The following is a 27,326-nucleotide window of genomic DNA, read 5'->3' as shown; positions in this document are numbered from 1 at the left end:
CCCAGGGGAGACTCTAATGCCAGTTTAGGGTTTAGGGTTTAAGGGACCGATTGCACTGAGCGTGAGTACCTATGAGTGACATGTCAGATGCGGGAAGTTGTAGTAGACTGGGAGACTGGGAGCTTAGACTTCGCCAACCATAGCCGGGCATGCTCGGTGCAGTCGAGGATTCCCATGATGTTGGAAATGAGCACGGAGTTTAGAGGCGTCTCCAACCAGGGCCTCCAAAAGCTGGTTCTTTTTGGCAGCCTTGAGGAGGAGTTCCACGGCTTGGCCCACTGGTGAGAAAACCATAGCTGGACCATTTTTCGGCGTCATTGGGATACGGTAATACAACAGTCCCTCCCACATCCCTGCCCCAAATGTACTCCCTTGAGTATGGAGCCTGTATGACGCGCTCCGCATAGCTGCTGCTTGTGGCGAGCACCTTGATACGCTTTGGAAGGTGCTGCAGCAACAAGCTGGTTGCAGGGCCCTATGGGTCAAAGGTGGCACAATGACACTAATAAATGCAAGTGACTTTACAAGCTTACCACATGGCGAGGAGGCATCGGGAAGACGAAATCCGTGTGCAAGATGCTGTCCAGAACAGGGCGGCAGTCACCTGCAACGAGAAAGCAGAGAGGAATCGGATGACAAGACAAGAAGTTGACCCACCCCGGAGTTTGTCCAGACAATGAGCTAGGCGCTGCTCCGGGTCGCACTCTGCCAATTTCACCTCGAGGGAGGTGCCAAACTCAGAGAAAGCACGAAGCTTGTCCAGACAACGGGCACAATCCTTGAAGCGACTGGCATGCTGGAGACGGCAAGACAAAGTAGAGGAGAGCAACAAGCTTGAAGAGCTCGTTGTCAGTGACGAACATAGAGCCGAGGCAAGAACCCATAAAGTGTCCGCCAACACAAGCAATTGCCACAGCGTGCGACTCCCGCAGATCCTCCTCCGCCTTTTTCTCTCAAAGATGCCTCCTCGTAAGCCCGCCTAGGCACCATGTATACGCCATCACACACGGCAGATGTCTACAATCGCCCGGGGCCATCAAAACAAACCACACAGTCCGCCATGCCCATCACTCCTCCCGCTCCAGCCACACCAGCTTCATCCCTGACATAGTGGATATATGATTTAGGGTTAAGACAAATTCTTTAAGTTTGTAAGGGTGTGAGTTCAAATCCCACTCGTGACGTTGAATAAAAAATGCCAAGTGGCACGATAAGCCCTAGCTAGCTAGCATTTTTTCCTTAGGAGGTATGGCGCCGGCGATCCCTTCCAGGCTTCTCTACATTGGAGGGCAATGGCGAGCTCCGGATCTGGGCGGACAGATAGCGGTCATCAATCCAGCGACGGAAGATACCATAGGTGAGAATTGCGAGTTTCTCACTTGCGCTCATGGATGGAATTTCTAGGCTACATTCCCGCTGCCACGGCCGACGATGTGGATCTCGCTGTCAAGGCCGCTAGGGAGGCGTTTACCAAAGACAATGGGAAATATTGGGCAAGAACTACGGGGAAGTACCGGGCAAAGTTTTTGCGAGCCATTGCTGCCGAAGTAAGTGATGATATGATGGCTTTCGCCTCTCTTGCGCTAAATTTTTTTTGTGCTGTTCTAGGTGACTGCGAGGAAATCTCAGTTGGCTGAGCTCGAGGCGATGGATTGTGGAAAACCCCTCGACGAAGCGGCATGGGATATGGTAAGACTTTCGGCTTTTCGAGTTTATGCTTTGGAATTTATCCAAGCTTTTTCTAGGACGATGTTGCGGGATGTTTCGACTACTATGCTGGTCTGGCCGAAGGTTTGGATGCAAAGGGGCACCTGTCCGTAGAGCTTCCAATGGATACATTCAAGACTAACGTCTTAAAAGAACCGATTGGTGTTGTCGGTCTTATAACTCCATGGTAGATCTCGCACCTTTTTTTTTTTTTTCTTATGCAATCCTTGACAAGATGGTTCTGCAGGAATTATCCTTTACTTATGGCAACTTGGAAGGTTGCACCAGCTCTTGCAGCAGGCTGTACTGCCATTCTTAAACCATCAGAGCTTGCATCAGTGTAAGATCGTGAAAATTTTCCTACTTCCCTTGCACAACGAGTTCTACTGTTTGTCGTGCCAGTACCTGCTTGGAACTTGCGTCAATCGCCGCGAAGGTCGGGCTTCCTGCTGGTGTACTGAATGTAGTTACTGGATTAGGGAAAGATGCCGGTGCGCCTCTGTCTAAGCATCCTGGTGTTGATAAGGTTGGCTTTAGTATGCTGATGTTTCATGCCTTACTTTTCCTTTTCTTTCTGTTACAGGTTGCATTCACAGGCAGTACAGCCACTGGGAAATCAATAATGGGAGCAGCTGCTGAAATAATCAAGGTGCTTCGATCTTTTCATACAATTCGGTTAGCTTTGTGTCTATCAACAGCCCGTGACGCTGGAATTGGGTGGGAAAAGTGCTATCATCGTTTTCGATGATGTGGATATTGAGAAAGGTACGTTATTGAACATTCAACGACATCTAATCCTGACGGGTGGAATCACACAGCTGTTGAATGGACAATGTTCGGAGTGTTTTGGACTAATGGTCAGATTTGCAGTGCGACATCAAGGTTGTTGCTCCAGGTAATATAATGCTCGGCTGATGGGAGAATTGCCTTACCACTGGCTGTGATGTAACAGGAAAATATCGCATCTGTGTTTTTGGAAAGACTGGCAGAATGGACGAAAACGATAAAAATTTCAAACCCCTTGGAGCCGGGATGCAGACTTGGTCCAGTTGTGAGCGATGGTCAGGTAGTGTTTTCTTCTTGTTCCTATCTTTGCCTTCTTTAGTTCATACGGTGTACATGTGAGTTCCAGTACAAGAAGGTCATGAAGTACATATCTACGGCACAAGAAGAAGGTGCTACGCTGCTGTGTGGTGGGAAACGCCCGGAGGTAAGCTTCATCAGTTTTGTGTAAAGCAAGCCGTTGATATTCATTGTCGTGTCTTCGCGTTCCAGCACTTGAGCAAAGGATATTTTGTTGAGCCGACAGTCTTTGCGAACGTCAGGCCCTCCTCTCAGATATGGAAAGAAGAAGTCTTTGGTCCGGTCCTTGCAGTTCGGACCTTCAGAACAGAAGAGGAAGCTATAAAGCTGGCCAACGATTCTGAGTAAGCCACATGGTTGTGAGAACTTGCTCAATCTGTCTGTTTGCTTGAAGGTATGGACTCGCAGGGGCCGTCATCTCGACAGACGAGGACCGCTGCCAGCGTGTAGCAGAGGTACTTTTTTAGAAAAAACTTATCTCTTGTTGTTTTTTGCTTGTTTCTAAGCCTGGCCAAAACAGCTGTTGCAAGCGGGAATCATATGGATCAATTGTGCTCAGCCGACCTTCACCCAGGCCCCGTGGGGTGGTACAAAACGCAGTGGCTTTGGACGGGAGCTGGGAGAATGGTGAGTGATATTTGTAGGGATTCTCATCACGTACATCGTTTTCATTGTTTGTCTTCCACTCACAGGGGTCTCGAGAACTATTTGTCCGTGAAGCAAGTTACCAAATACATATCAGAGGAGCAGTGGGGTTGGTACCCCCGACCTTCGAAAATGTAAAGCTATCGAGGTACGCCAAGTTTTCTCGGGTTTTAAAAACGTTTTCTTTCCCGGACGAGCCCCAGGACGTCTGCTCTAATGGCCTACAAGTTATCCTGCAGCCGTAGTCCTCGACCCCGTAAGCGCGCTCTTCCTTAGCAAGATAGCTTTGCCAGGAATAAATGGGTCGTTGAGACGAAAGTGATGCGAGCTCACAAGCTTTTCGCTTGTGGCAGTGTGTGTGTTTGTGTGTGTGCGTCCATACAGGCATTATTGGCGGCCTGTGGCCTCTGGCAAGCAAACTGGTCCATATCTTCCATCCAGTCCAGCCTTTTATCTTGTAAGTAATCTATAGTTGTTTTTCCTTCCGGATCATCTTTGTCAATTAGAGCTAGCTAACTTGTGATTCTTCTCTCTTCCAGGTTTGGTGTTTCTCCAAAGCGATGAAACTCGCTCGATCGCTCGCACGTTTAGTCTGTCCTGGGTATTGCGTCCTCTAGTCTCGTTTCTCATATTTTTGTTTTGTTCTTTGCTCTTGTCGGATTCAAGTCAAAGCTAGCTCGCTAGCTCGAGGACAAGCAATGCAAGGGAGCAAAGCTACTGGTAACCAATAATGACATTTTTTCGCTGTTTGGCATTCTCGCATCGTAATTCTCCACTTTCAACTTTCCAGGAGGCAAAATGGAGGAGATAGCTACAGAGCCTATGACTCGACCAGAACAAGGTAAAACATCTTTTTCTTTGTCTCTTGTTTGCTTGTCGTTCTCATCTTCCAGATTAAGCAGTAGAGCCGCTGAATCAGAAAGCCCGTGGATCGTGGATTGACTCTAACAAAATCCAGCCTCCAGAGAGTTTTCGTGCTCACAATGATTCCAAACAGTGAAAGCGAGCAAGCCGGAAGAATGGCAGCGTTGGTATGTGGAACGGCGCGGTCTACTCATTTTTCGTGATCTTGCGATCTCTCCTGCCTGCCAATGGCCGCTAAGCTGGCCTGCGAGGATCTTCGCTTCCATATTTTAGCGAGCAAAAAGATAAAGACGAAAAGAAAAGAGCCTTCCTCCTCGGATAGAAACTTGTCTGCCAGAGAAGTTCTCTCTTTCAACCTCACCTTTTCCACCACCGAGGCACACAAAGGACTTGGAATCAATCGTTCTTTCCCAGCGCTCGAATTTTACAAGAAACGAAGATCGATCGATCAATCCAGATCAGGATTCCTTTGCGCGACGGCGGGTGAGAAGAAGCGAGATGGAAAAGAGAAAAGAAGGAAATAAAGAAAGGAAGATCTGGCGCGCGGAGCGCCTCGTTTTCAGTTCTTCTTCCAGAGCTGCGCCGCTGCTGATCTTTGGTGGGCAATTCAATGCAGATCTCACACCTCCTGGGAAACCCAAAACAAATCCCTCCTCCACTATCCCTCCTCGATCGCATTCTCGAGGAGGAAAAGAGAGAGAGAGAGAGAGAGAGAGAGAGAGAGAGGCCTCCCTCCCATAAAACCAAGAGATGGAAAGAGTCGAGAGGAGGAAGAAGAACCCCACACGGATCTATAAGATCTTTGCCTCGAGTTAGAGAGCGAGCATCAGTAGAGATCCACATTCTTGAAATCCGAGGAGGCGTGCTCGTCGCCCTGGACGAAGAAGATGGCGTGGAAGAGCTTGAGGAGCTCCAGCGCCCTCTTCTTTGCCCGTCCCGTGCAATCGCTCTGGAGTAGCAGTAGAAGCTGGCGGCGCGCCCCAGCTCTCATGGCGATCTGGACCACTTGGACGGGGCCCGACTGGCAAACCAGCAGCAACAGCCCCGTCGCGTGCTCGGTCGCCGGCCTCGAGTACCCGACCAGCAGCCGTACCGCGCAGTGCACCGCCGCGGTACTCTCGCATACCGCGCGGCGCCCCTGCTCCACGGTACACAGCTGCTCCAGTGTCGCCAGCGCGCGCTCGGTTGTCTCCAGCCCGCGGTCCTCGCCGGAGGAGGACGAGGAGGATGGGGGCGAGGAGGCGGCGAGGAGGAGGTTGACGAGGATCTGGATCGCGCCTTCTTCCACGGCTGTGGATCGATTGGGCTTGTGCGAGCACGCGAGGTGGAGGAGCTTGACGAGGCCCTTCTTGGAGGAGGAGGAATCGATGAGATCGAGCAGGCCGTGGAAGAATTGGGTGGATTGCCCGACCTCGACGCGCATCTCCTCCGTGGCCAGCAGCCGCTTGAGTAGCACCGCGGCGCTCATCCGCGACGCGAGGTCGATCTGGGCGCTGCCCAGGTGACACACGACGCACTGGAGCGCTCCCGATTCCGACAGCACCGCGCCGATCACCTCCCGGCTCGCGCCGCGGCACAGGAGCGCCAGCAGCGACATGATCTCCTCGCAGGGGCTGTCCTCGTGCCGCGCGGTAAACCCGTCCGGTGCCCCGTGCAGCGCGGTACCGTGCTGTATGAACCCGTCCGGGGACCCGTGCAGCGCGGTCCCGTGCTGTATGAGCTCGTCCGCCAGCATGGACGCCATGAGCAGCGCGCCGCCGGCTTCCACGATGCAAGAACACACCTTCTTGGCCTCGGGCGGCGTGGGCGACGATCCACACAGCTCCTCTTTCGCCATGGATTTGAGCGTCGCCACCGATTGCCTCACGTCCTGGCCCTTGGCGATCCGGCGGAGGAGGCCGAGCACTCGCTCGCGGCGGCCCAGATCCAGCGATTCCTGGGGCGAGAAATCGTGGTGGGCGAGGAGGAAGGGCGGAGGAGGAGGCGATGGAGGAGAAGGAGCAAACATGGCGCTGGCGGATTCCTCCTTGGAGCACCACGCCTCGATGAGCTGCCGGACGATGATGTTGGGGATGAGCGTGAGATCGTGGAGGTGGAGCATCGTGATGGGGCAGCTCCGGTGGCCATCGCGGATCCATTTCTCGATGCTGGGGCGATCATACGTCTGGCCCGTGCACACGATCACCGGGTCGCGCATGATCTCCAGCGAGATCGGGCACAGGAAGAGCGCTGGCGCCGCTTGATTCTGTCGCTGCCGCTGCTCCTCGCAATCCTCCTCTCCTCCTCCTTCGTCTTCGTCCTCCATCGCCCTCCTCGTCCTGGCTATGATCACTCCTCGCTCTTGCCTCATCTGCTCTCTCGATTTTCTCGATCAATTGGAAAGGATTTGCTACGAGCTCGAGGAATTGGTCCACATTTGCGGGGATGATTCGATTCCACCCATCTCCCAGGAGGAGTGGGAAAAAGAGAGAAAATGGATGGAACCTTTCTTCTTTCTATCCGCAAAGTTCTTGAGGCCTAGGTGGACATTCCATCCCGGAAGATCTAACCCCACTTTAAACGAGATTACGCGTAACCATGCGTAATTAGCGGCTTAATGGGCCCCATCGCAGCCGTTACACCCTCGTCGGCATCCAACGGCTGGCAGGCGCAGATGCGCGGATATTCTCCCCATGTTCTTGGGGGTTAGGGTTTTTGGGCATGGATCGCGATTTTGGAATGCGGCTGGCGCTCACCGCGGCGTCCGCGATCGCGGCGGAATCCGCGACGTTTCCGATCGACATCACCAAGACGCGCCTCCAGCTCCAAGGTGAGGGATCGTCGATCGCTCGTGGTTGTAATGCTGGTCACAGAGGGGCATTTGGCACTGCTTACGGGATCGCGAGGGAGGAGGGATTGCGCGGGCTCTACAGGGGATTGTCGCCCGCGTTGCTGAGGCACGTCTTTTACACCAGCATCCGGATCGTGAGTTACGAGCAACTGCGAAGCTTCTCTTCTTCCTCGGATCAAAATCAAGCTTTTTCTTCCCTGGCCGAGAAAGCCGTCATAGGTGGTGCTTCGGGAATCATTGGACAGGTATTCCTCGTTTCTTTAGCATTCTCGCTTACTTTTCCCGATACAAGTTTTTGATACCTCCAGTAGCTCTCGAGAACGAAGCATTCAGTCACCTCTTCCGCGCTTTTGTCTATAGAGTTTCTTTCATATTCTTTAGCGAAGCTCGCTCTCTCTTTCACTATAGACGCTCAGGCTCAGCTATGATCTTTCTTCCTTCTAGAAGCACCTCTCTGCAGTGCCTTTGGAGTAAACTAACGAGCTTTCTTCGTTTTCGATGCATGCAGGTGGTGGCGAGCCCCGCCGACCTTATAAAAGTGCGGATGCAAGCCGACGGGCGACTTGTGAAGCTCGGCCACGCTCCCAGGTACACAAGCGTCGCCGACGCTTTCCACAAAATAATCGCGAGCGAAGGCGTGCTTGGGCTGTGGAGGGGAGTAGGCCCCAACGCACAGCGCGCCTTTCTCGTCAACATGGGCGAGCTCGCTTGCTACGACCAGGCCAAGCACAAAATCATACAAAATGGCGTCTGTGGGGACAACGTTTTCGCGCACACTCTGGCATCGCTGCTCTCGGGGCTCTCGGCCACGCTGCTCAGCTGCCCGGCCGACGTTGTCAAGACGAGGATGATGAACCAGGCCGGCCAGAGCTACAGGAATTCGCTGGATTGCCTGGCCAAGACCGTGACATCCGAGGGCGTCACGGCCCTGGCAGGGATTCTCTCCGACTTGGGCTCGTCTCGGTCCCTGGCAATTTGTTTTCTGGGTGTCGTATGAGCAATTGCGTCGTTTTGCCGGTCTATCATCCTTTTAAAAGTCCCCTTTTGTCCCGTTGAAAAGGTTGAAAAAAGGTGGCGGACTATGAAAAGGCTATAAAAGGTTGAAAAGGTGGCGGACTTTAAAAGTAAAAGGTTGGGTTGAGCTCTAGCCCTAAAAATAAGGACATGTTGGTTGTGGACGTTGACGCTATCAATGAGAAGTTGGCGGACATTGTTTCCTTTCGCGGACAAATGGACGAGGAGGTTGCTCGCGTGAGAAGGGATTTGCGATTGTCAACGCGCAAGGCGAACTTCTATCGCTGCAAGTTCTTGCGGCGCATAATCGAGGCGATGAAGCACATCGATTACATATCGTCGCAGTACGTCAAGCCCTTGGAGTCCGAGTACGAGGAGATTTACGACCCGGACGACGAGTTCCCGCAACTGGAAGTGAGCGATCTCTTCGCGGAAGTCCAGCGCTGCAAGGCCACGAATATAAAACTCAAGGAAAAGGAGGAGTCCCTGGTAATGCAGGAAGCGACGCTAAAGCAGGAGGAAGTGGATCTCATCAACGCACGAAACTGGTGGCTGGCCAAGAAGGAAGAGTATGAAACAAGCACAAGCAAGGCCAGGTTTGAGGTGGAGGTGGAGCAAGGCATCCAGCAAATCACCCAGAAAGTCTGCAACTTTGACAGATACATCAGCTTCCCTGAAAACCCAAACCCAGTGAGTGACACAAAGATCTCAAGCAAATCAATCAATCAATCACATTATGCGTAGGATAAGTTACCTCTCACACGACGAGCTCGAGCTCTCTTCTCTCACTCGGCTCCAGAAGTTGTGGCGGCTTTCGCAACCTTGACTTTGGCAGCTTCGTGCCTGGCCAGCTCCGGCGGCACCGGGTTCTTGGTCCGGACTAACAGCTGCTTGAGATCGTAGAACACCTCGGAGTCATTGAGCGTCAGGAAGGTGGTGGCGGCGCCGCTCTTGCCCGCCCGCCCCGTCCGCCCAATGCGATGGATATACATCTCCACCGTGGACGGCATGTCGTAGTTGACGATGTGCCCGACGTCCGGGACGTCGATCCCGCGCCCCACCACGTCCGTCGCGATGAGGCAGCTCCGCCGCTTGCTCCGAAAGTCCTGGAAGTTGGTCTGCCGCTTCTGCTGCGTCTTGCCGCCGTGGATGGTCGCCACCTTGATCCCCATGTCGTGGAGCTGCTTCGACACCTTGTCCGCCTGCTTCTTGGTGTTGACGAACACGATCGTCGACATCTCGCCCAGCTCGTCCAGCAGCCGCCGCAGCCGCTTGGGCTTCTCCTCCTCGTCCACCATCATCACCTTCTGGCTGATGCGCTTGCTCATCTCCTCGATCGTCACCACCACCGGGTTCCTCAGGTACTTCTTGGCCAGCCTCTCCACCGCCGGCGGCATCGTCGCGCTGAACATGTACGTCGTCCGGTAGATCCTGTCCTCCAGCTCCACGTCCTCGCTCTCGGGCTTCATGTTGCTCGACGGCATCGCTTCCAAGGCGTCAATCACCTGTTCCTCGAAACCCAGCGCGATCATCCTGTCGCCCTCGTCCAGAACCACGTAGTTGCACTGGTGGAGCACCGCGTATCCCTGCTCCAGGCAGTGCAAGAGCCGTCCCGGAGTGGCGATGACGATCTCACACCCTTGCAGTAGCTTCGAGCTCTGCCCCCCGATGGCTTCTCCGGCGACGAGCGACAGCACGTTGATGTCCATATACTTCGCCAACTTCACGGTCTCCTCCTGGATCTGCTGCGCGAGCTCCGTGGTTGGAGCCATCACCAGCGCGTAAGGCCCCTCGATGGCTCTCTCCAAAGTCATCTTGGGAAGCCTGGACACGTACATGAGCATCGGTATCACGAAGGCCGCCGTCTTCCCGGAGCCAGTCCCGGCGATCCCAATAACATCTCTCTGCTGGAGTCCCAGTGGAATGGAAGCCATCTGGATGGGAGTAGGCTTCTTGTATCCGGCTTCTTGCACGGCCCTGAGTATCTCGGGGCAAATCCCAGACTCCTCCCAGTTCCTAGCAGGATTCGGGAACCTCGACCCCTTGTAGGAAATGTTATAGTCCTCTCGAAAGATCCTCCAGTCTCTCGACGTCATCTCGTGTATCTCCTTCTCGGACCAGTGCCTGTCCACCGGCATGTCGTCGAAAGGATCATAGCTCGATTTCAGTGACTTGGGTTCGATCTGTCCTTTGGATTCCCGGTCGATCTTTGCCGACTGCTTCTTTTGCTCTCGTCGATCCATGCCGGCATAGAAACCCCGTCCAAAGAGAAGCTGGCCGTGGCATATAGGAATCATGTCCTGGGACGTGTCCTCGGTGTTCTCCCAGTCGAACTTGCCGCGCTGCTTGACAATCACTCTCTTGGCTTTCTTACTCCCGTCCTGGATCGCTGCCAGAGCTTTCATCGATTGCTTGTCCAGCTGCTCGCGCTCTTTGCTATTCGGCACAAGCTCTTCCTGCTGCTGCTGCTGCTGCTCATCGCGTCTCTCCCACTTCTCACCAGGATTGGGACTCCTTTGCTTCCACTTTCCAAATGCTCTACTGGAAGAATTGTGCCTGCCGGGCTCATTGTCACGGGATGGGCTGCGTGAAGAATGCCTGCTCCTCCCCCTCCTGTCCGGGCTGCGGCTCCTCTCCCTGCTGCTTCTCTCCCGGTCTCGACCCCTATCTCGGCTATCTCTGTCTCTATCTCTATCGCGATCTCTATCGCGGCTGTGGTGATGGGAGTACTTACGATGCTTAGAATCCTCGTCCCTGTCGCCGCCGCCGCCGCCGCGATCCGGGCTACTGCTGCGATGGCGCTTACCGTCCCGCGCCATGGACGCTCGCTCCGCCCAAACCCTTGTTAGGGCTAACTACAATTTTCTTTCCATATTCAGAGCATATTCGTACATTGTACAGGGCATATTCCATGCCCGGAGAATTTTCCCTGAAAAGAGGATGTGTTCTGTTCTACTCGCTCTCCGAGTCCGAGATGGCGGTTTTCTTGCGCTTGGCTCCTCGATCGCTTTCGTTGTCACTCTCCGGCTCTTCGATGGGTTGAGACGGGCGGTCCGTCGCTTCGTCGTCGGATTCTTCCGAGCGAGCGCGCTTGAGACGAGATTTGCCACTCTTCTTCACCTGGAGCAAGAGCAATGAGAGAAGATCCTGGAGGAATAAAACGGGAGCTACTTACCGGTTCTTCCTCCTCTTCCTCCGACGCTACCGGAGCTTCCGCTTCCGCCTCCTCCTCCTCGGGCTCTGGTTGCGTGCCTTCCTCGGCCTCCACTTCCTCCTCCTCGGCCTGCTCGTTCCGCTGCTTCTTCTTCCTCTTCTTCTTCTCCTTCCTTCGCGATTTCCTCTCGTTGCCTTCGTCATCGAGGTTGTACTTCCACGTTTCCTGGAAAGCACTGCATTTAGTTTCGAAAGCGCGGAAGTGCTTGCTCACCTTCACGCGCTGGAAGTGTAGCTCTTGTTCCATGACTCTGCGATGCTCTTCTTCTCGCTTTCGTTTCTCAATCTGGAACCATTCAAACCATAAGAGAGAATTCGGAGAAGCAACTCGAAGCCGCCAACCTGGAGTTTTCGCTCTTCATCGGCTTTCCTTTGAGCTTCTTGAGCCATTGCAAGCTGCCGAGCCACTTCTTGCTTTTGCCGGTTTTGTTGCTCTTCCCGCTCAGCAGCCTCAAGATGGAGCTTTGCAGCATCTAGCAGATGCTTGCAGTAGTCGACATGCATTCCAATCTTCTTCTCATCGAATCCGTGCATGTGATGAGAACTTATCAGTGATAGCTGGGTGAAGAGACGAACTGCATTTTTCACTTCTGCTACGGATTGACGAACCTAGAGGTACAAATAAAACTCAGCCATGCGTGAAAAGAAAAAAAAAAGAAGAAGCAAACATACCTCATCGGCAGTGCGTTTCTGTTTTTGAAGTGTTGCAGTAGAGAACTTTTGCATAGTGATTGCAGCATCGAACCGGAGCATGTAATTCGACGGTGCCATATGAATAGCATGCATAAGTACGCGTTTGCATTCTTGCCATTGCTCCGCTTCATAATGCGTGCGCGCCAGATAAAGCAAGATGTTCGTTTCGGTGTTAAAGTAGAACCTTCGTAGACAATTCTGATACTGTAACGGATAAAAATAAAATCAGAAATGCTGGCAATAGTAATTTGAGAAGTACAACCATTTTTACTGCCAAGCCGAAATGACCCTGAGCAAGATATACATGAGCCAGATTTACCCAGACATCAGGCATCTCCACAGCAACGTTACCAGAAGCTGCTTCTTGCACCTGGGTTTGGAGCCTCAGAAACTAATGAGTACGAATCAATATGCACCTGAGTGAAGATATCCTTGGCAATGTCGAACATTCCTTTCTCGGAGAAAACTATTCCTAGTCCGTTTGCTGCGTACATGTTGTTGGACTTTTGCGTCAAAACCTGCAGATGCACCGTGGTCAGAGTACCCGCACTCAGTCCAATATTCTACTTGCCTTTTGATACAATTCTCTAGCTTTTTCTAGGTGTGTGGCTTCCAACTTAGGATCCCGCTTTTCACTACGAGTTGCTGCGAAATAATTCCAGTTTCCCTGTATTGAATACGTTAATATCAACGTGCATCTAGCACAACGTTAAAATTACCAGCGCCAGGTTCGAAAAACTATCTTTCCCGTCTGAGACACTCTGTATTCCCTTCAGAGTATCCTTAGCTTTGAGCCATTCGTCTGCTTTCAGCTCAAGGCTTCCTCGAAAAGACAGAATGTCCACATCATTGTCGTCTTCTTTAAGCCCTTTCTGTACCTGTTATAGAACAACTATATGGTGAAAATAAAAAAGGAAAACCGCACGCTTACCAATTCCATGCTGAGACTCAAGTTATTTCTTGCTTCAGCCATGGCTGCAAGACGCAAGTAAGCATCCACGTAACTCGGATGCTTAAAAGAGGAGGAAGTCAGTAAGATAATTGATAAGTCTTGACCACTTTACCTTGAAAAGAATAAGCTGGTACAATAAATTTGCTTTTTCCGTCTCGTGCAACTGCTCAAATAAGCGTGCCAAGTTGAAGAGAACAGTTACTTTTTCAGCTGGTATGTCTAGCGAGGTTCCTTGCTCTTCAATTCGTTGAAATACATCAAATTTTTCCAAAGGCCCGTCTCCTCCGGTAATGGTAGAAAAATTATTTTCATTGAATTCTTTCCATGGACCTTCACCTAATGCTTCATAATAAGCTCCTTCTGCGAGCTGCATGAAAACAAATCAGCACCAAGAAAGCACGTAAACACACAAACCTTGTATTCACCACGCTCAAAATGAAGCACGCCGATGTTGTTCAAAAGGCCAAGCGGAACTTTCTCCCCACTCTTGGTTTGCAGATTGTGTGCCTAGACCCGGAGAGGAGCGTTACTAAAATAAAGGTACGAGAATGAAACCTCACCGTCTTAAACGCATCCAAAGCTGCAGAAAAATCTGTAGATACAAGGAGCTCCCCTATTTCAATCCATGCCTGCGTTTTACAAGACTCATCAACTACAGAGATAAAACATACTTTCAACTCACATCAACATCCCGAGGGCTCACTTTGGCAGCTTTTCTGAAGCTTTCTAATGCCTTATCGTTTCTACCTTGCTGCAAGTGTATGTACCCGACGACCTACAGAGCAATCCATTAGAGGACCAGAGGAGAAAACAACATCGTACCTTCAAAGTTTCACAGTTCTCAGGATGAACGTCCAAAACCTTTTCAAAATTTGACAAGGCTGACTTCAAGTCATTTAGTTTGAGTTGGACCTGCCCCAAGCCTTGTTGAGTTCAGAAAATTATTGTACTCAGTGCCGAAACACGAACTGTCAATGAACTAACCATAATAAGGAAGTATAAAATCCTTTGGAGACTTCAGCTCCTGCACGGAGGCCCTGTAGTAGGCGGCAGCTTTGTCGTAATCTCCCTAAGATAATGTCAGAAACAAGGCGAGACACGCACAGGCGAGACACTCACCTTACTATGATACGATCGAGCCAAATTAAAATAGGACTGCGATTTTATGAGCGCATTGTCAGTTGACGCCAAAGCGGTTTCCATCAGCTGCTCAACAACACCGTGTTGCTCCGTATAAAAATAATGATTTGCAAGGTGATTGAGAGCCGTTGCGCAATACGGATATATCTCAAAAGCCTCGAGCATTTTCTTTGTGCCTTCCTGAACAGACTCCGCTGTAATGTGTTTTTAGTCGACCAGAAACGGAAAATCAAGAACCTCAAAAGTACCATCGTTAGCGTTGATATCCATAATTCCCAGCGCGACAAGGGCATCTAAATTCTCAGGGTCCAGCTAGAACAAACGAAGTTAGGACACCCGCAACCGAAAATGACGAAAAATACCTGAAGAACCCTTTGGAAAGCCTGGCGTGCCTTGCTCAGCTGTCCCAAGCGGTAACGGCAAAAACCGAGGCCAAGCCTGACAGATGCGGGACAACCCGGATGCATCTGTAATACTCTCTGCGAGAAAGAGATAAAGAAGTTACTTTCAGAATACGATCAAAATGAAAGAGATTGCACCTTATACAGTCCCAGCGATTCTTGGAAACGTCCACGGTTAAATTGCGCACACGCCTGCCAGCTTACTTTCAAGCTCGAGGAACACAAGGACATCAAGAGCTTACTTGGCCAAGCAACGCTAGGAGGTTATCAGGCCGCACATCCAGCACGATCTTAAAAACATCAAACATCTGCTCGTAGTCCCCCTTTGCAAGGAGCAGCTGACCTGAAATGAACGAAGTAACATTACGACGACATCAGAAAGAAACGTTTGATTTTTTCTTCTCATCTACCTTTTCCGGCCCATGTCGTGGGCTCGTCATAGTCGATTCTAGTGGCTTTGTTGTAGTAGTGTGTAGCGCGAATAAAGTGCTCATCGCGCTGCTTAAATTCTATCTTCCCAAGGTTCGTGTAGTAAGCACCTAGCGCATTTAGAATGGCTATTCGATCGTACTTCACATCGCTATAGTACTCATCGATCTCTACAAAGAAGAACAAGAAAAAAGTGAGAACAAGAACAAGAAAAAAAAAACTATTCGATCCATTTACCAATGCTTCTCCTACAAAAACATCACATACCTGGACTGGAGCCTTCTTCCAATATCTGCAGGAACTCCTTGACTTTGTCCTGTTTGAAATACTCGCGCTGCGCAAGAAAAAAAACTCATCAGCGCTCCCACATTTGCCATACGTTGCCCTGGACCCGCGAGCGAGAGCACATACCGCGAATGTGAGCCAGAGATGGAGCGGCGCTTGCTCGGCCTTGAGGATGTCGACAATGTCGGCTGGATCGCGCGGCAGCTGATCGAGCCCTACGCGCACCTCCTCTTGCGAATTCTGGACGGGGATGTAGACGCACTCCATAAGACCCCGCTAGGGCAGGGCACCCCTTTTAAAAAACACCAAAGCCTTTAATACAGGCAGACGTGGAAGCCCTTACACGTAAACGCTGACGTGGCCGCTTGAGACTATGCCATGTAGGCGTGGGGCTTGTTGGCGTTGTCGTCCCAGGGCACTTGGAGATGGTAGCGGATGATGTTTTGGGCGCCTTCCACCAGTCCCCGGACGACGCTCGCGGCGGGCAAGATCTCATCGATCAACCCCACGCCCTCGCCCGCGTACATTGCCATCTCCTCGATCTTCCCAGTCGCGGAGGAATTGGGAACTTTTCCAGAGAAGCGCTTCACCTCTTCCTTCTGCAAGAGAATGGGGGGGGGGCTTAGAAAGATCTTTGGCGAAGCGTGAGCTCGATCGTACTTTGCCATGGACGATTGTTTCACCGATCGTCACCTGCCCTTGCTCGGACTCGTCGGGGCCGAGCTTGTCTCTCCACTCCAGGAAAAATGGAGTTTTGATCACTCTCTGTGGAGCATTTGGCCACCGTTTCCTTCCGAAAATGTTGTTGAGCTCGGTATCGCCAGCGGACGCGGCCAGCACCATTTTCTTGTAGATCGGATGCGCATTCGACTCCAAGGTAGCAAGAAATCTTTCCAAGAAAAATGTAAGCTTTCGCGGATGAAAACTCAAGAACTAATCGAAACACTTTACCTTGTTCCAAGGCAAACTCCCTTCGCACCAAGTGCCAAAGCAGCGACATAGCCACGAGCATCAACGATCCCTCCAGCCGCAATCACGGGAATCTTATACTTCCAAACGGCATCCACAACTTTGGGCAACAGCGCTATGAGTCCCTCCTTCACGACCAAAATTCACCTCTACGTAAGTCTTTGAAAGAAAGTTTCAAGAGAAAATCACCACCTTTCCACGGACATGGCCGCCAGCTTCAACACCTTGGACGATGATCGCATCCACACCAGCAAGCGCTGCGTCTTTGGCCTCGGCCACTGATCCTACCTGCGTGTGCGAAAACCCGAGAAAATCACGACAAAGCTGCCATTTTTTTTTTTCTCACGAACCTGATGCACGACTTTCACTCCGGCTTGGTGCATCTTGTCGACAAGATGACTCCCAAATTCACCCCAGTAAACCATCAGCACAGCGACACGCTCCTGGATCACAGCCTCGAGCATCTTCTCGTGTGGAAAATCCAGGATGATCCCCACTCCAAACGATCGATCCGTCAGCTCCCTGGTTCGCTTCACCATCCCCCTCAGCACCTCGGGCTCATCCTGGAGTCGTCAAATTCCCGTTTTTCCTTGCAAAAAAAGAAAGGTTTTTTACCTGATCTGGAGCTCGAAGAACTCCAATCGCCCCCGCATTTGCAACCGCTGCTACGAGAGCAGGCCCCGAGATGTCTGGACCCAATGGCGCCTGGATTATTCCATGATCGAAACCAAGCAATCCTCCCCAAGCCATAGCCGCGAGCTCCAAAAAGAGAAATGGAAAACGTATCTAAGATCACTGGCAGAACAAAAAAGAGCCTATAGGGATGACAGGATTTGAACCTGCGTCCTTTTGTTCCCTAAACAAACGCGCTACCTATCTGCGCTACATCCCTATGTATGCTCCACAGCATGCCTCTTTCGTTCCTCGGCTTTTATACTTTCTTAGTGTTTCTTTTAACGAACGTCGATAGGGATGACAGGATTTGAACCTGCGGCCTTTTGTTCCCGAAACAAATGCGCTACCTATCTGCGCTACATCCCTCCTAATCCCCCTCCACACAAGGTGGCGGACTCCACTTAAAAGGTTGCCACGAAACAATGTAGGGCTGCGTCAGCATAAAATGGCATCGCTCGCCACGTCATTGCCACGTCAACTGACTAGGACGATTTCCAGCCGTTGGTTCAAGCGTTGCAGCTGAACGACGATGGTGGTAATCGCTACGCTTACCATCGTTTAGTCGTAATGGAGCAACCGCCCAGGGTGGAGGTCACGGCGCTGCCAACGCGCTGCTATCTGGTAAGCACCGTGTGGTTCTTGTTTGTGATCAAAGCTTCGATTTTTCTTGGCAGGAAAACAATGTGGTACCTGTTTTGGCGCAGGGGCTCGAGGCCTTGACGCTACAGAGGTAACAACGAGATTTTTCATGGGTATTGTTATCGTGTTTCTAGCAGACCGCAAAGGCCATTGGAGTATCTGGCGAAGTTCATGCTAAAGAATGCGCCGCCGCGGCCGGATCCTCTGAGCAATGTCAAAGCGGAAGTGATTCGTTTGGTTCCTCGGCCTTTGGCGAACGAAGTTGATGCTACTGTCACTTATCACAAGTGCACGACTAGCGCGTTTCTTCCTGTTCCTCTCGTGTCAACGCAAGCTCCAACAAGCTAGCTGCTTTGGCACGACGACTAGAAAAGAAGAAAAGAAGAAAAGAAAGAAAGGGTCCTGTTCCTCTCGATCAACTGACCGGAGAGCTATACCGATTTTGTCTGTGCAATAGGCCAAAAATTTTGGTTTTCCCACAACTCTTTCAAGCGACCGGAAGTTTATCACTGTTTCTCGCTTTTAAAACTCTCTACCTTCGAATTGCGAGCTCGGGATCAATCAGTTCAATGCCTCGACGCTAAACGGGCAGGGTCAATGAATGGCAGAGTTCCAGTGGTGAATCCTTCTAATATTTATTGCATTCTTTCGTTTTTAAACACCTGATGAACAGTTTTGCAGATCTTTACCATGTGATCGCCTTCAAGAATTCATAAAATACGTGGAAGATGAACTCTTCGTCAAGCAAAGGAGAGAAATTTCTTCGCGCAATATGGTCCGGAAGAAGTTTTATGCTCGTCTCTCTGTTCGAGGAACGCTGGACGAACTGGCTGTAGCGTGTACCTTGACCAGCAGTGACGTGAACGTCACTCACAAACTCTCCCGGGAAAAAAGAACAAGAAGAAATGGATCAAGGTCTCATGACTTGATCTCAAATGTTACCTCTTCCTGCGACAGCCTCGAGCAAAAGCCTTCGATCCTAGAAGCAACAGGAGCGGGTATTTTGAGGCTAATTTTTAGTGATATTTACGCTTTCGGGCACCGAGACTCGGATCAAACAAGCCATTTCGTCAGCCTCGAGCTCTCTCACTTTCATTTCGTCCAAAATCTTCACTTCAATCCAGTGATCGTCCGTCTACAGCGATTTGGATGCCCTGTTTGACGCGCTCCTGGGAGATCCTCTCTTGGCCACGACTCATACCTCGCACTCTACAAATGGATCGACGCTAGAATCAACCTCTCCCACTTAGGCGCGGCAAGATCGCGGCCGCGGCAGTGCTGCTCCAAAGGAAGTAGCTTTTCCAAAGTTTCAAATTTCGAATATACTATTCAACATTTTCTTTCCAGCGATAGGAGTAGACTCATTCATTCATTCATTAACTATTTACAGGGTACCAGAAGTACGAAACTGACGGATTAATAGTAAGCCCATGGCCGTGATGGCCGTTCGTTATGGCCGTGATGAAACCTTCAATGTTTCTTGCAGTGATCATCAATACCTCAGCTTTAGACCGACAAGAACAAGACCTACAGATAAGTGAGAGCTACAGTGTCAAGGTCCTTATTCTTAAATAAATCCTTCTCTTTATAAGTTTTGTTACTATGTTTACTGTGCGACAAGAAATGAATGTATAAGGATTGCAAGCTAGCATAGAAGCGCTCAGAGCTACAGAAAAAGAAAGACGAGAGAAAGGATGAAAAGTGTCTCATTTCTTCTTGTTCTTGCTGTGATCTCCAGCGTTTGCAATGCGCAAGACGTGAGTTTCAAAGCCACGACTCCCAAGATCACCAAAGGCAAGCCAAACACCTTCATTGGAACTACTGGCGATCAGATCGCGACATCTCTTCTCGCATCGAAGACTCCCGCATTGCTTTGGGGCTCGGTTCCTGCGAGCGCAATCACCAAGATCTGCCAGATGATTGTCAAAACTGGAAGGCTCCAGTACACTGCTAAGGTAAGTGGCGACTGGGGAGGAACCGAGAACCTCAAGCTAAAGGTAAAGAACAAGACACAAGTACCTTTGTTTCTTTGATCTTTCTCATGCTCACGACTGGAAACTATCTCCAGGTGGTCGCAACCGGTGGCTGTGGTGCTGCTCCAGATTCATCCGGGACACAGTTCGTGTTCACAGACAACTATGGCCGCAAGAGTGCTGTAAGTTTTAGCGAGCTCCATAGACCATCTTGCAATAACAAAAATCACTGAATGCTTACCAGATCGTTTGCCCAAACAACGCTAAGAAGAGCGGCTGTGGTGTGTACATGACCGGCAGTGACGTGGACAGGCTCTACAAGAAGCGCTTGGAACTCGAGCAGCATCTTTCACTCACAAACTCTTCTGGCGATCACCAAGCAGCTCGAAGATTCTTGCTTGGTGACTGCAAAGAAGAAGCAGGGAAAGGTCCCTCGGGATGATCCATATGTTCTTCTCGTTGAGCTCGTTCCTTCCTTTTTGCAGGAGCAATCGGAGGTGCAATCACCGGAGTGTTGGGAGTTGGAGGTTGCTTGGGACTGGGACCATTGGCACCTTTCTGCGTCGTTGGAGTTTTGGGAGTGAGTGCTCAGCTTGGCGCGGCTGCTGGCTGCGTGAGTGCGTGCTTCCCTGGGGATGCAACGGTGCAAACTTCCACGGGCGAGACAAAGATGATGAGCCAGCTCCAAATCGGTGACAAGGTATTTATCCTGATCATCCATCGCTTCCACTAAACCTTTTTCCTCTGGTCGTGTCGTGAAGGTTGGGACGCTCAAGAACGGGAGGCTCGAGTTCAGTGAAATCTATGCTTTCGGCCACCGAGACTTGGAGCAGAAGAGTGACTTCGTCAACCTGGAACTATCTCACTCAAAGACCCTTGAGCTCTCGCGCCTGCATTTCGTGCCAACGCTGCTCAAAGCTGGTGTGTGTCATCTCTTCCTTCCACCACTTTTTTTTCCACCAAGCTCACGAACCATTTCTAGGTGGAGTCGAATTCAAGCGTGCGCAAGACGTTCTTGTCGGAGATGTGTTGACCGCTTCATCCCCCACCAACAATTCGATCATGACTCCATTCCCAGTCACACGAATCTCGATCGTTACAAAGCCCGGCCTCTATAATCCATTGACTCTCCAAGGAACTATCGTCGTCAATGGAGTCGCTGCCTCGGTCCACAGCGAGTGGTTCCTGGATGCCCTGTTTGACGCGCTCGGCCTCACTGTTTACCTCCCAGCAGCATACCAGGCTATCCTCTCCCCGGCGCGATTGCTCTACACACTCCTCGGCCATGATTCATACCTCGCGCTCTACAAATGGATCGACGCCAGGATCAATGTCGCCGAGTTCGGCACTGAAAATGGCGGCAAAATTGCAGCGGCGGCGCTGCTGGCGAGTGGAATTGCGTCCCTGCGATTGACCAAAAAGACCCGGAATTTCGCGTAGTGCCTATGAGTGTTTTAAATATTTGAATGCTTGTAATGCGCGGTGACAGGAAGCATTCAGAGTACCACTATATGGCTAATACAGGGAATATACTGCTCGGCTCACTTCCCAGTTGGTGGACTTGTGACCATCGCCCAGTCGTCAACCTCGGTCCACAGCGATTGGTTCCTGTTGTTGCCTGTTTGTTCGATGCGCTCGGCGTCATTCGCGATTGCTCTATCCTCGGCCATGATTCATACTGCGCTGTCAATGGATTGACGCTAGAATTGACGACGTCACTGCGGCACTGACAATGCCAGCAAGATCGCAGGCGCGGCAGCGCGAATGCTCCAGGTTCTTCTCGTGGACTTTTTCAAAATTTCAAATGTCAAATATTTCTTTGGTAATTATGTAGAAAACCTATTATTCTTTCACTCAGGGTGGTGGCAGCTTGTCTAGCTGATTATACTTTTGTAATAGAACTTGCTTCTAAACTGGATCAAAGTGTTGAAAGTTGGAGATGCAAGAATGCTTGCCACGAAGAAAATCCTACTCACTAGCAACAAACTGTTTAAAGTTCAAAAAAGGAGCATATTGGAGTTCAAGAAAGGAGTTGGAATTTCCCTTCTGAATGTCTAGAGCTCTCCTTGACTTTCCCATGGTTGTCAAGAGGGCTGCTCACCAGCAAAAACCAGCTTTGAATTGTGAATTTGAAGTGTCCACCTTAACAGCAGCTTCAATTGAGGCTTTTCTCATTGGTTCTAAATCCTGGCTGTCATCCTCTAGCTTAATCACACTGGAAAATGGCTTAAGCCATAAGGAGTCAAAGAAGCTGGAGGAGTATTTACAGTAGGAGTTGATAATGTGGCAAAGTTTCAAACAGCTATTTTGGCATTGGATGCATGTTGGAAGTCTCGTAACAGGTGACTTCAAGTCTCATAGTTGAGTCATTTACCCCAAAAGTAATGTCAAGCATTCATCCTTGTAATTTTGCTATTTTCATTTTGTGAGAGTGCATAGAATATTTTGTTAGTGAAGTATTTTAGGGAATCTCACTCAAATATGACATATATGCTAACAATATAAACATAAATATATCAATGCCCGAATTTCTAATGCTTTGCAAAAGAAATGAGATGAATAACCTTGTGTGCATTTTAAAATTTAAAGCAAGAAACATTTATATTAATGAGAAGATACAAACTTTTAGGCCTAGCAAGTTAATAAATTATCACACTATAGTCAATCATGTATCTAAGTGTGTATCGTTTGTATTGGCACAAAACTCTCAACCCTGTAGTCATAAAAAGAATTTAGAATGGAAAACACACATTAATATGTGCATTGGAAAGGAATGGGCACAAGTCAATTTGTAACACACTTTCTTTGTCATGCACTAAATTAAGATAATAAGATAAAGAAAAAGTGTAATTGGCTTAAAGTATAAAAGATAGGATCTTAATATTGGTATTGGAGCCTAATGGCTAACAAGTGGGGTAAGAATATTTTGAAAGAATATTCAACATAGTAGAGGAGAATCAAGGTTTAGTAAACCCTAAAAGAAAGACTATGGTGACTGAAGGGTGCCCTAAATATGATTATGGACGATCATTCCCTAGTGAGGGGAGAATTGTTAAACACTAAGTTAGGATAATAGGATAAAGAAAAAATTTTACAAACAAATAATCACATCTTTAGTTAGTTGCCTTAGGATTTTAACATTATCTTTTTCCCCTTAAGCCAATTAAAAAATGGATAATTGTTTAATAAAAGAGCTTTTAGTGGTTATTTTATCTTTATTTATCCTTTAAAGTTCTAATGATTCATGGTGATAATATCTTTAAATTTCATTTCATGATTACATATGCTACTATTACCCACCCTTTAGAGATGTCAAGAACTAACAACCTTTACTGTGAGTCAAAGGGTCTACTTCTACACTGAATTTATTAATTCTTTTATTGTGTTGACCACAATAAGGGTTGGTATCTACTTATACCACATTCCTATTGTGGATACTTTCATTTGTGATGCTTTATAGATGAAGGATGTACTCATGGATGCTTAATATATATAATTTTCAATTTTAGAGGTACAAATGTACTTTGCTTAAGGGTATATTATATTTTAAATGGCCACGAATGTATAGGAATTGAACCTGTGTAATTGTAGCGCACGTGGTTTTGACCCTTTATCCTATGGTGATTTACCATAGGATAACACCACGAAGCGGAACCTAAACCCTCTTTGTGCCACGTGACAGATGCCACGTGTCATATACCACGTGTTTGTGCCACATGTCCATAGGAACCCGAGGTTCAGGGCCTTGGGCCATTGAACGAAGGAACGGTGCCAAACTCCCAAGCGTGACGCCAAAGAGTGATGGAACCGGACCACGGAGCAACTCCCGAGCATATAGCCCAAGGAGCGAAGGGACAGGAGCCCGGAGCGACTTGGAACAGTCCTGGAGCAACCAGCATACCAATGCCAGGACCAGCACGCAAAACGGAGCCAAACGGAGTCTGGCGCTATTTCGGCATACCGGTGGCCTAATGTGAGGATATGGGTACTCCACCAGCTAGCATGGAATGGAACTTGGGCTTAGACCCAAGCCGGACGCAGAACAAGGACAGGCACGCAAGCGGGAGCTAGACTATGCCTTAGGTTGGTCGGCCATGCCCGACCTACCCACTATCCCTACTATACATTTGGAACCCCCCATAGCCCCCCCCCCTTGAGGAACACACGCTTTGGGCTTTCACCCCAAGCCTCCCTTAGTATTAGGAGTTAGTCTCTGGGACAAGCTCGAAACTTACTAAATATGGAATGTCCTTAGATTGCGAATTTGGACACGGGACGAACACCATTGTGGTCAGGCCGATCTCTACATTCCGTAGATATGCCAAATGAGCAAATCTGGACACTTTCCATAAATAGCATCTGGGACAAATTGAGACTAACACAAAGGGCATGATAGCGAGGGTGTTTGGCAGACACGGTAAGCTATCATCTAGCGATGTTGAGGGACCAAGCTCAATATCGCGGGGGTTCCCAACACTAGCAAGTGCAAGTCAACGAATGAGTTTCTCTAACCAGGTCAAGTATGCTTGACTAATAGCACTTAGGAATTCCATCCTTATGCCCATCTAGTCAAGTGCACACGCGAGGACCAGTTTCTCAACTAGCTTAGGCGGAGACTAATAACGGGTCTAGCAATACCGACCTCCTGCCGTCGTGGCAGTAAGGTAAGAGTGTCCATAAGGACTGGCCGACAGGTAACTTTCGATACCCAAAGTCACATTCGCGACACTCTCCCCCCCTTGGGAAAATCGACGTCCTCGTCGATGCACACTCGAGTCTAGAATACCGCCAAGGAAACAACTCCAGAAAAAGTTCACGGTACTCACACTATGTGAGAAATGCACCAACTTAAATGAGTTAAGGGGGCAACCTCTTTGTCTAACGCGGATGCGCTACCAGCTCAGACACCTTCCAGCCGTCGCCGACAAGGAAATGACCAACGGAATCAGCCACCCTTGCTGCTCTGGGAGTCACCCAGCTTACAAAAGTGTGATATGCCCCTGCCCGCAGGAACATAGAGAGAGAAGCCAGAGGCCCCAACCCTCCTAAGCAAAGAAACCAAACCCGTCGGTAAGGTTTAGATAGACTACTGTCAACAGGCAGTTTAGAGTTGTTTACACGGTCACGCCCTTTCACGGAATAAGGAACATCGACAGAGAGGCGGGTTATGTGACCAGTCGACAGTAGCTACCCCATGACTAGAGATTTCACCATGCACACGAAGTGCCGAAGCCAGTCTGCCTATACTGGCCCAAACTCAAAGATCAATATATATGGACTATATCAAAGTCATAAACAATGATATCTTAGAGATGGAATTATCAGTGAATAAAGCTTTAAATTAGAACACAAAAGTATTCCAAGTAAGTTATCATCCGATAAACTAGTATTATAGTGCAAGAACCACCAAGATCAGCATAATTGGTAAACATAGGAATCACCATCCAACAAAATTCAATAGCAAGTAGATCATCAAGGAAACTCAATGATAAAGTTTAACTATTAAAGATTGCAGACAGAATGCTAAACAACTTACGAAAGATAACTCAAAGAACACAAAGTATCATTGATTGACAAGCAAAATGCTCGCGAATGTATCACCCAAAGGAAATAACATCCAAATCTATCAAAACTAACTCAAGCAATAATCAACAGAACAAAATGAATGTTGCAAAGCAAACAAATATAGTGTTCATGCCAATCATCGCACTAGCCAATCCAGATAAATCCCAGCCAATAACACCAAGGAACTCAAGTTGCCTAAGCAAGTGTCAACAACATCCTACTGTCTCAAACCCAAGAGACCAATCCAGAGCAAACCACAAAGAACATGTGGTATTGCGAAAAGCCAAAAGCCATCAAAGAGAACAACCAACTATCATGAAAGATCGTCAATTAGCCCATCAATGTAGTGATGTATAATCATCGTTGAAGAAAGAATCTACCATCCTGAAGAATAGCAAATAATTCCAAACCAACAATAATCAAGCAAAACTTGTGATAAGGACAATCAACTACCCTAGATGATAGTCAATCATCACCAATGATTGCCAGATGCAAAAACCAACTTCAACATCGAAGCTAATGAGCCAAAATGCCTTCCCCAACAACTTCTAACAAATGGAACAATGAGCACAAAACTCAAGAACCAAAAGCTCGAAGAAGCCTATAACTAAGTCTTGCCTAATAATGATCACGAGTCTCATAGAAGCTAACTTCAATGCTAAAGAAGAAATCATGGTGCAACCCACAATATCTTCCTCAACACATCCATAAGCCAAACTTCATAATGCCAAAGCTAATGAAGAGCATTTCTACATCAATCCAAAAGCTAAGCATAACGAAGCTATGCTTAACAAGTGATCATCAAACGATCCTCCATGAATCCATCTATAGCAAGACGTAACTCACTTCATAACAAGCTCAAAAAGAATCATTAATGATTGCTATATTCCGAACTCAAATCTAGCAAGGACTCAACATTCTAATATTGATCACTAACTCTTCTTCTCGTAGAGTTAGCATAGTCCACGACTAAATCACTTTTCAAGGAAAAGCTAAAGCTCAACCCTCTACTAAATAATCTCGTCTAGAACACAACTAACTCAACTTGCCACTCAGTTCGTTTGAACGTCAACACAGTTGCTAACTAGCAAATGCACGAATGCCAACAACACAAAGCTATAGCCAAATCATCAACACTATATTCATCAAGACTAATGAAACTCAATATCAATCCTTGGAAGGATATCTCATTTCACTCAGATCTCAATATCAACAATGTCAATGACAAAGCATCACTTCAATGCCATCAACACCAAAACAAAGCTAGAAGAAAGCATGAGTGAATCACTACTCGGAGCTTTCCAGCAACCAAGCTAACCAAGGTCGAAGATACTTTAATTAGTAACCGAGACCAATCCTTTAGCAAAACTCAGTTACAGATAACACTTCCTCAAGGAGTGAGTCACCACATCCAAGACTCAATGAAATCCAACACCACGAACTAAATGCAACCAAATGATATCGACAGAGATAGAGTCGACATGTCAACATGGAAAAACCATGTAAGTCTAACGACACGATCCTCCGCAACACCATCCGGTAAAGCAAACCTATCATTGCTAAATCATCATCGAGTGAAGCAAGTGTCAATAGTCTTTTGACAAAGTCTACAAGCAATCATTAGTCGCAAAGCAACTAACAATCACTCTTTCAACTTGTCTTTACAAGACCCAAACACTAAACTCACATCATCGAGTCATACACTTGTCCAACATGAACGTGATACCTTCGGTATGAGATAAAAGTTCATTGACAAGCACAAACTAAATGACCACTCGAATCCAACTCAACTGCAATAAGCTCACCAATGCATTTAGCCAATAGCTCTGAGCATGCTTTGAAGAGGCTAGCTATGCATGATCAACACTCAGCTAAAACTAAAGTGAAGACCATGAGATGGATTTATATTGGTACACAACCTCCTCATAGACAAAGCTATAGTACGGGTACTAACATCTCAACCTCAAACAACTAAGTTGGACATCACCATCCTTAGCCAAGGTGTAAGGCCACCAAGACCAAGTCAAGATCAGTGAGAGCTCACTACTCTCATAGAGTCTTAACAAAATGCAAGGTGCAACCTGCCACCAAGCATAATGCTACAAAAGAAAGGCACAAGAGTCACCCTTCCTAGAAAAGTGCAACGGCCACTTTTCTACACTAACTCCAGACTCTATCCAACTCAATTGCCTTAGCCCCAAAAGTCAGTATCCCTTTCGGGTTGCATCATACAAACTACATACTAAGGT

The 27,326-nt window shown here is 48.7% G+C and overlaps 5 protein-coding genes, 2 non-coding genes and 1 pseudogene across 9 annotated transcripts; 3 read left to right on the top strand and 5 right to left on the bottom strand.

Annotated features, from left to right (window-relative positions):
* Window positions 1–1,197: 1,197 nt before the first annotated feature.
* LOC9658015 (betaine aldehyde dehydrogenase 2, mitochondrial) lies at window positions 1,198–4,616 on the top strand. 3 transcript variants are annotated; one of them, XM_024679178.1, is made up of 18 exons: window positions 1,198–1,357; window positions 1,405–1,547; window positions 1,609–1,689; window positions 1,746–1,894; window positions 1,955–2,047; window positions 2,110–2,233; window positions 2,291–2,356; window positions 2,406–2,472; window positions 2,526–2,602; window positions 2,660–2,773; window positions 2,840–2,917; window positions 2,983–3,134; window positions 3,185–3,245; window positions 3,311–3,417; window positions 3,483–3,583; window positions 3,675–3,892; window positions 3,975–4,155; window positions 4,226–4,616. In XM_024679178.1, exons 1-15 carry the CDS (start codon window positions 1,249–1,251, stop codon window positions 3,571–3,573), a joined length of 1,512 nt encoding a protein of 503 aa, XP_024534946.1. In that variant the 5' UTR covers window positions 1,198–1,248; the 3' UTR covers window positions 3,574–3,583; window positions 3,675–3,892; window positions 3,975–4,155; window positions 4,226–4,616. The 3 variants fall into 3 exon arrangements, with proteins under 3 accessions (XP_024534946.1, XP_024534945.1, XP_002974519.1); XM_024679177.1 differs by having other exon boundaries at window positions 1,199–1,357; window positions 3,639–3,892; XM_002974473.2 differs by lacking the exon at window positions 4,226–4,616 and having other exon boundaries at window positions 1,199–1,357; window positions 3,483–3,892; window positions 3,975–4,064.
* Window positions 4,617–4,820: 204 nt separating this feature from the next.
* LOC9658013 lies at window positions 4,821–10,976 on the bottom strand. Its single transcript, XM_024679229.1, has 6 exons — window positions 8,933–10,976; window positions 8,728–8,816; window positions 8,420–8,586; window positions 7,610–8,111; window positions 6,921–7,141; window positions 4,821–6,649 (listed from the first exon to the last, which is right to left on the bottom strand). Exons 1-6 carry the CDS (start codon window positions 10,960–10,962, stop codon window positions 5,126–5,128), a joined length of 4,533 nt encoding a protein of 1,510 aa, XP_024534997.1. The 5' UTR covers window positions 10,963–10,976; the 3' UTR covers window positions 4,821–5,125.
* Window positions 6,913–8,347, top strand: LOC9658014 (annotated as a pseudogene).
* A 19-nt stretch (window positions 10,977–10,995) lies between the features above and the next one.
* Window positions 10,996–15,536, bottom strand: LOC9658012 (protein CTR9 homolog). Its single transcript, XM_002974304.2, has 24 exons — window positions 15,383–15,536; window positions 15,239–15,305; window positions 14,953–15,141; window positions 14,785–14,885; window positions 14,681–14,734; window positions 14,504–14,620; window positions 14,390–14,453; window positions 14,121–14,335; window positions 13,986–14,070; window positions 13,824–13,924; window positions 13,684–13,776; window positions 13,562–13,630; window positions 13,416–13,508; window positions 13,114–13,368; window positions 12,981–13,061; window positions 12,769–12,927; window positions 12,621–12,716; window positions 12,466–12,567; window positions 12,312–12,419; window positions 12,029–12,253; window positions 11,699–11,965; window positions 11,571–11,642; window positions 11,319–11,522; window positions 10,996–11,263 (listed from the first exon to the last, which is right to left on the bottom strand). Exons 1-24 carry the CDS (start codon window positions 15,521–15,523, stop codon window positions 11,096–11,098), a joined length of 3,126 nt encoding a protein of 1,041 aa, XP_002974350.1. The 5' UTR covers window positions 15,524–15,536; the 3' UTR covers window positions 10,996–11,095.
* LOC9636443 (nitronate monooxygenase) lies at window positions 15,510–17,250 on the bottom strand. Its single transcript, XM_002974303.2, has 6 exons — window positions 16,841–17,250; window positions 16,576–16,788; window positions 16,418–16,513; window positions 16,208–16,353; window positions 15,917–16,145; window positions 15,510–15,855 (listed from the first exon to the last, which is right to left on the bottom strand). Exons 1-6 carry the CDS (start codon window positions 16,973–16,975, stop codon window positions 15,628–15,630), a joined length of 1,047 nt encoding a protein of 348 aa, XP_002974349.1. The 5' UTR covers window positions 16,976–17,250; the 3' UTR covers window positions 15,510–15,627.
* Window positions 17,044–17,117, bottom strand: TRNAP-AGG. Its single transcript has one exon. It is a non-coding gene; the product is annotated as a tRNA-Pro (tRNA).
* On the bottom strand, window positions 17,193–17,266 carry TRNAP-CGG. Its single transcript has one exon. It is a non-coding gene; the product is annotated as a tRNA-Pro (tRNA).
* Window positions 17,267–19,141: 1,875 nt separating this feature from the next.
* Window positions 19,142–21,061, top strand: LOC9658011. Its single transcript, XM_024679179.1, has 6 exons — window positions 19,142–19,536; window positions 19,608–19,694; window positions 19,757–19,940; window positions 19,998–20,212; window positions 20,274–20,433; window positions 20,495–21,061. Exons 1-6 carry the CDS (start codon window positions 19,234–19,236, stop codon window positions 20,950–20,952), a joined length of 1,407 nt encoding a protein of 468 aa, XP_024534947.1. The 5' UTR covers window positions 19,142–19,233; the 3' UTR covers window positions 20,953–21,061.
* Window positions 21,062–27,326: the final 6,265 nt, after the last annotated feature.

Source organism: Selaginella moellendorffii, unplaced genomic scaffold (assembly GCF_000143415.4).
Source record: "Selaginella moellendorffii unplaced genomic scaffold, v1.0 SELMOscaffold_24, whole genome shotgun sequence".
NCBI classification, from domain to species: Eukaryota; Viridiplantae; Streptophyta; class Lycopodiopsida; order Selaginellales; family Selaginellaceae; genus Selaginella; species Selaginella moellendorffii.
This window is presented reverse-complemented; position numbering and strand designations above follow the sequence as displayed.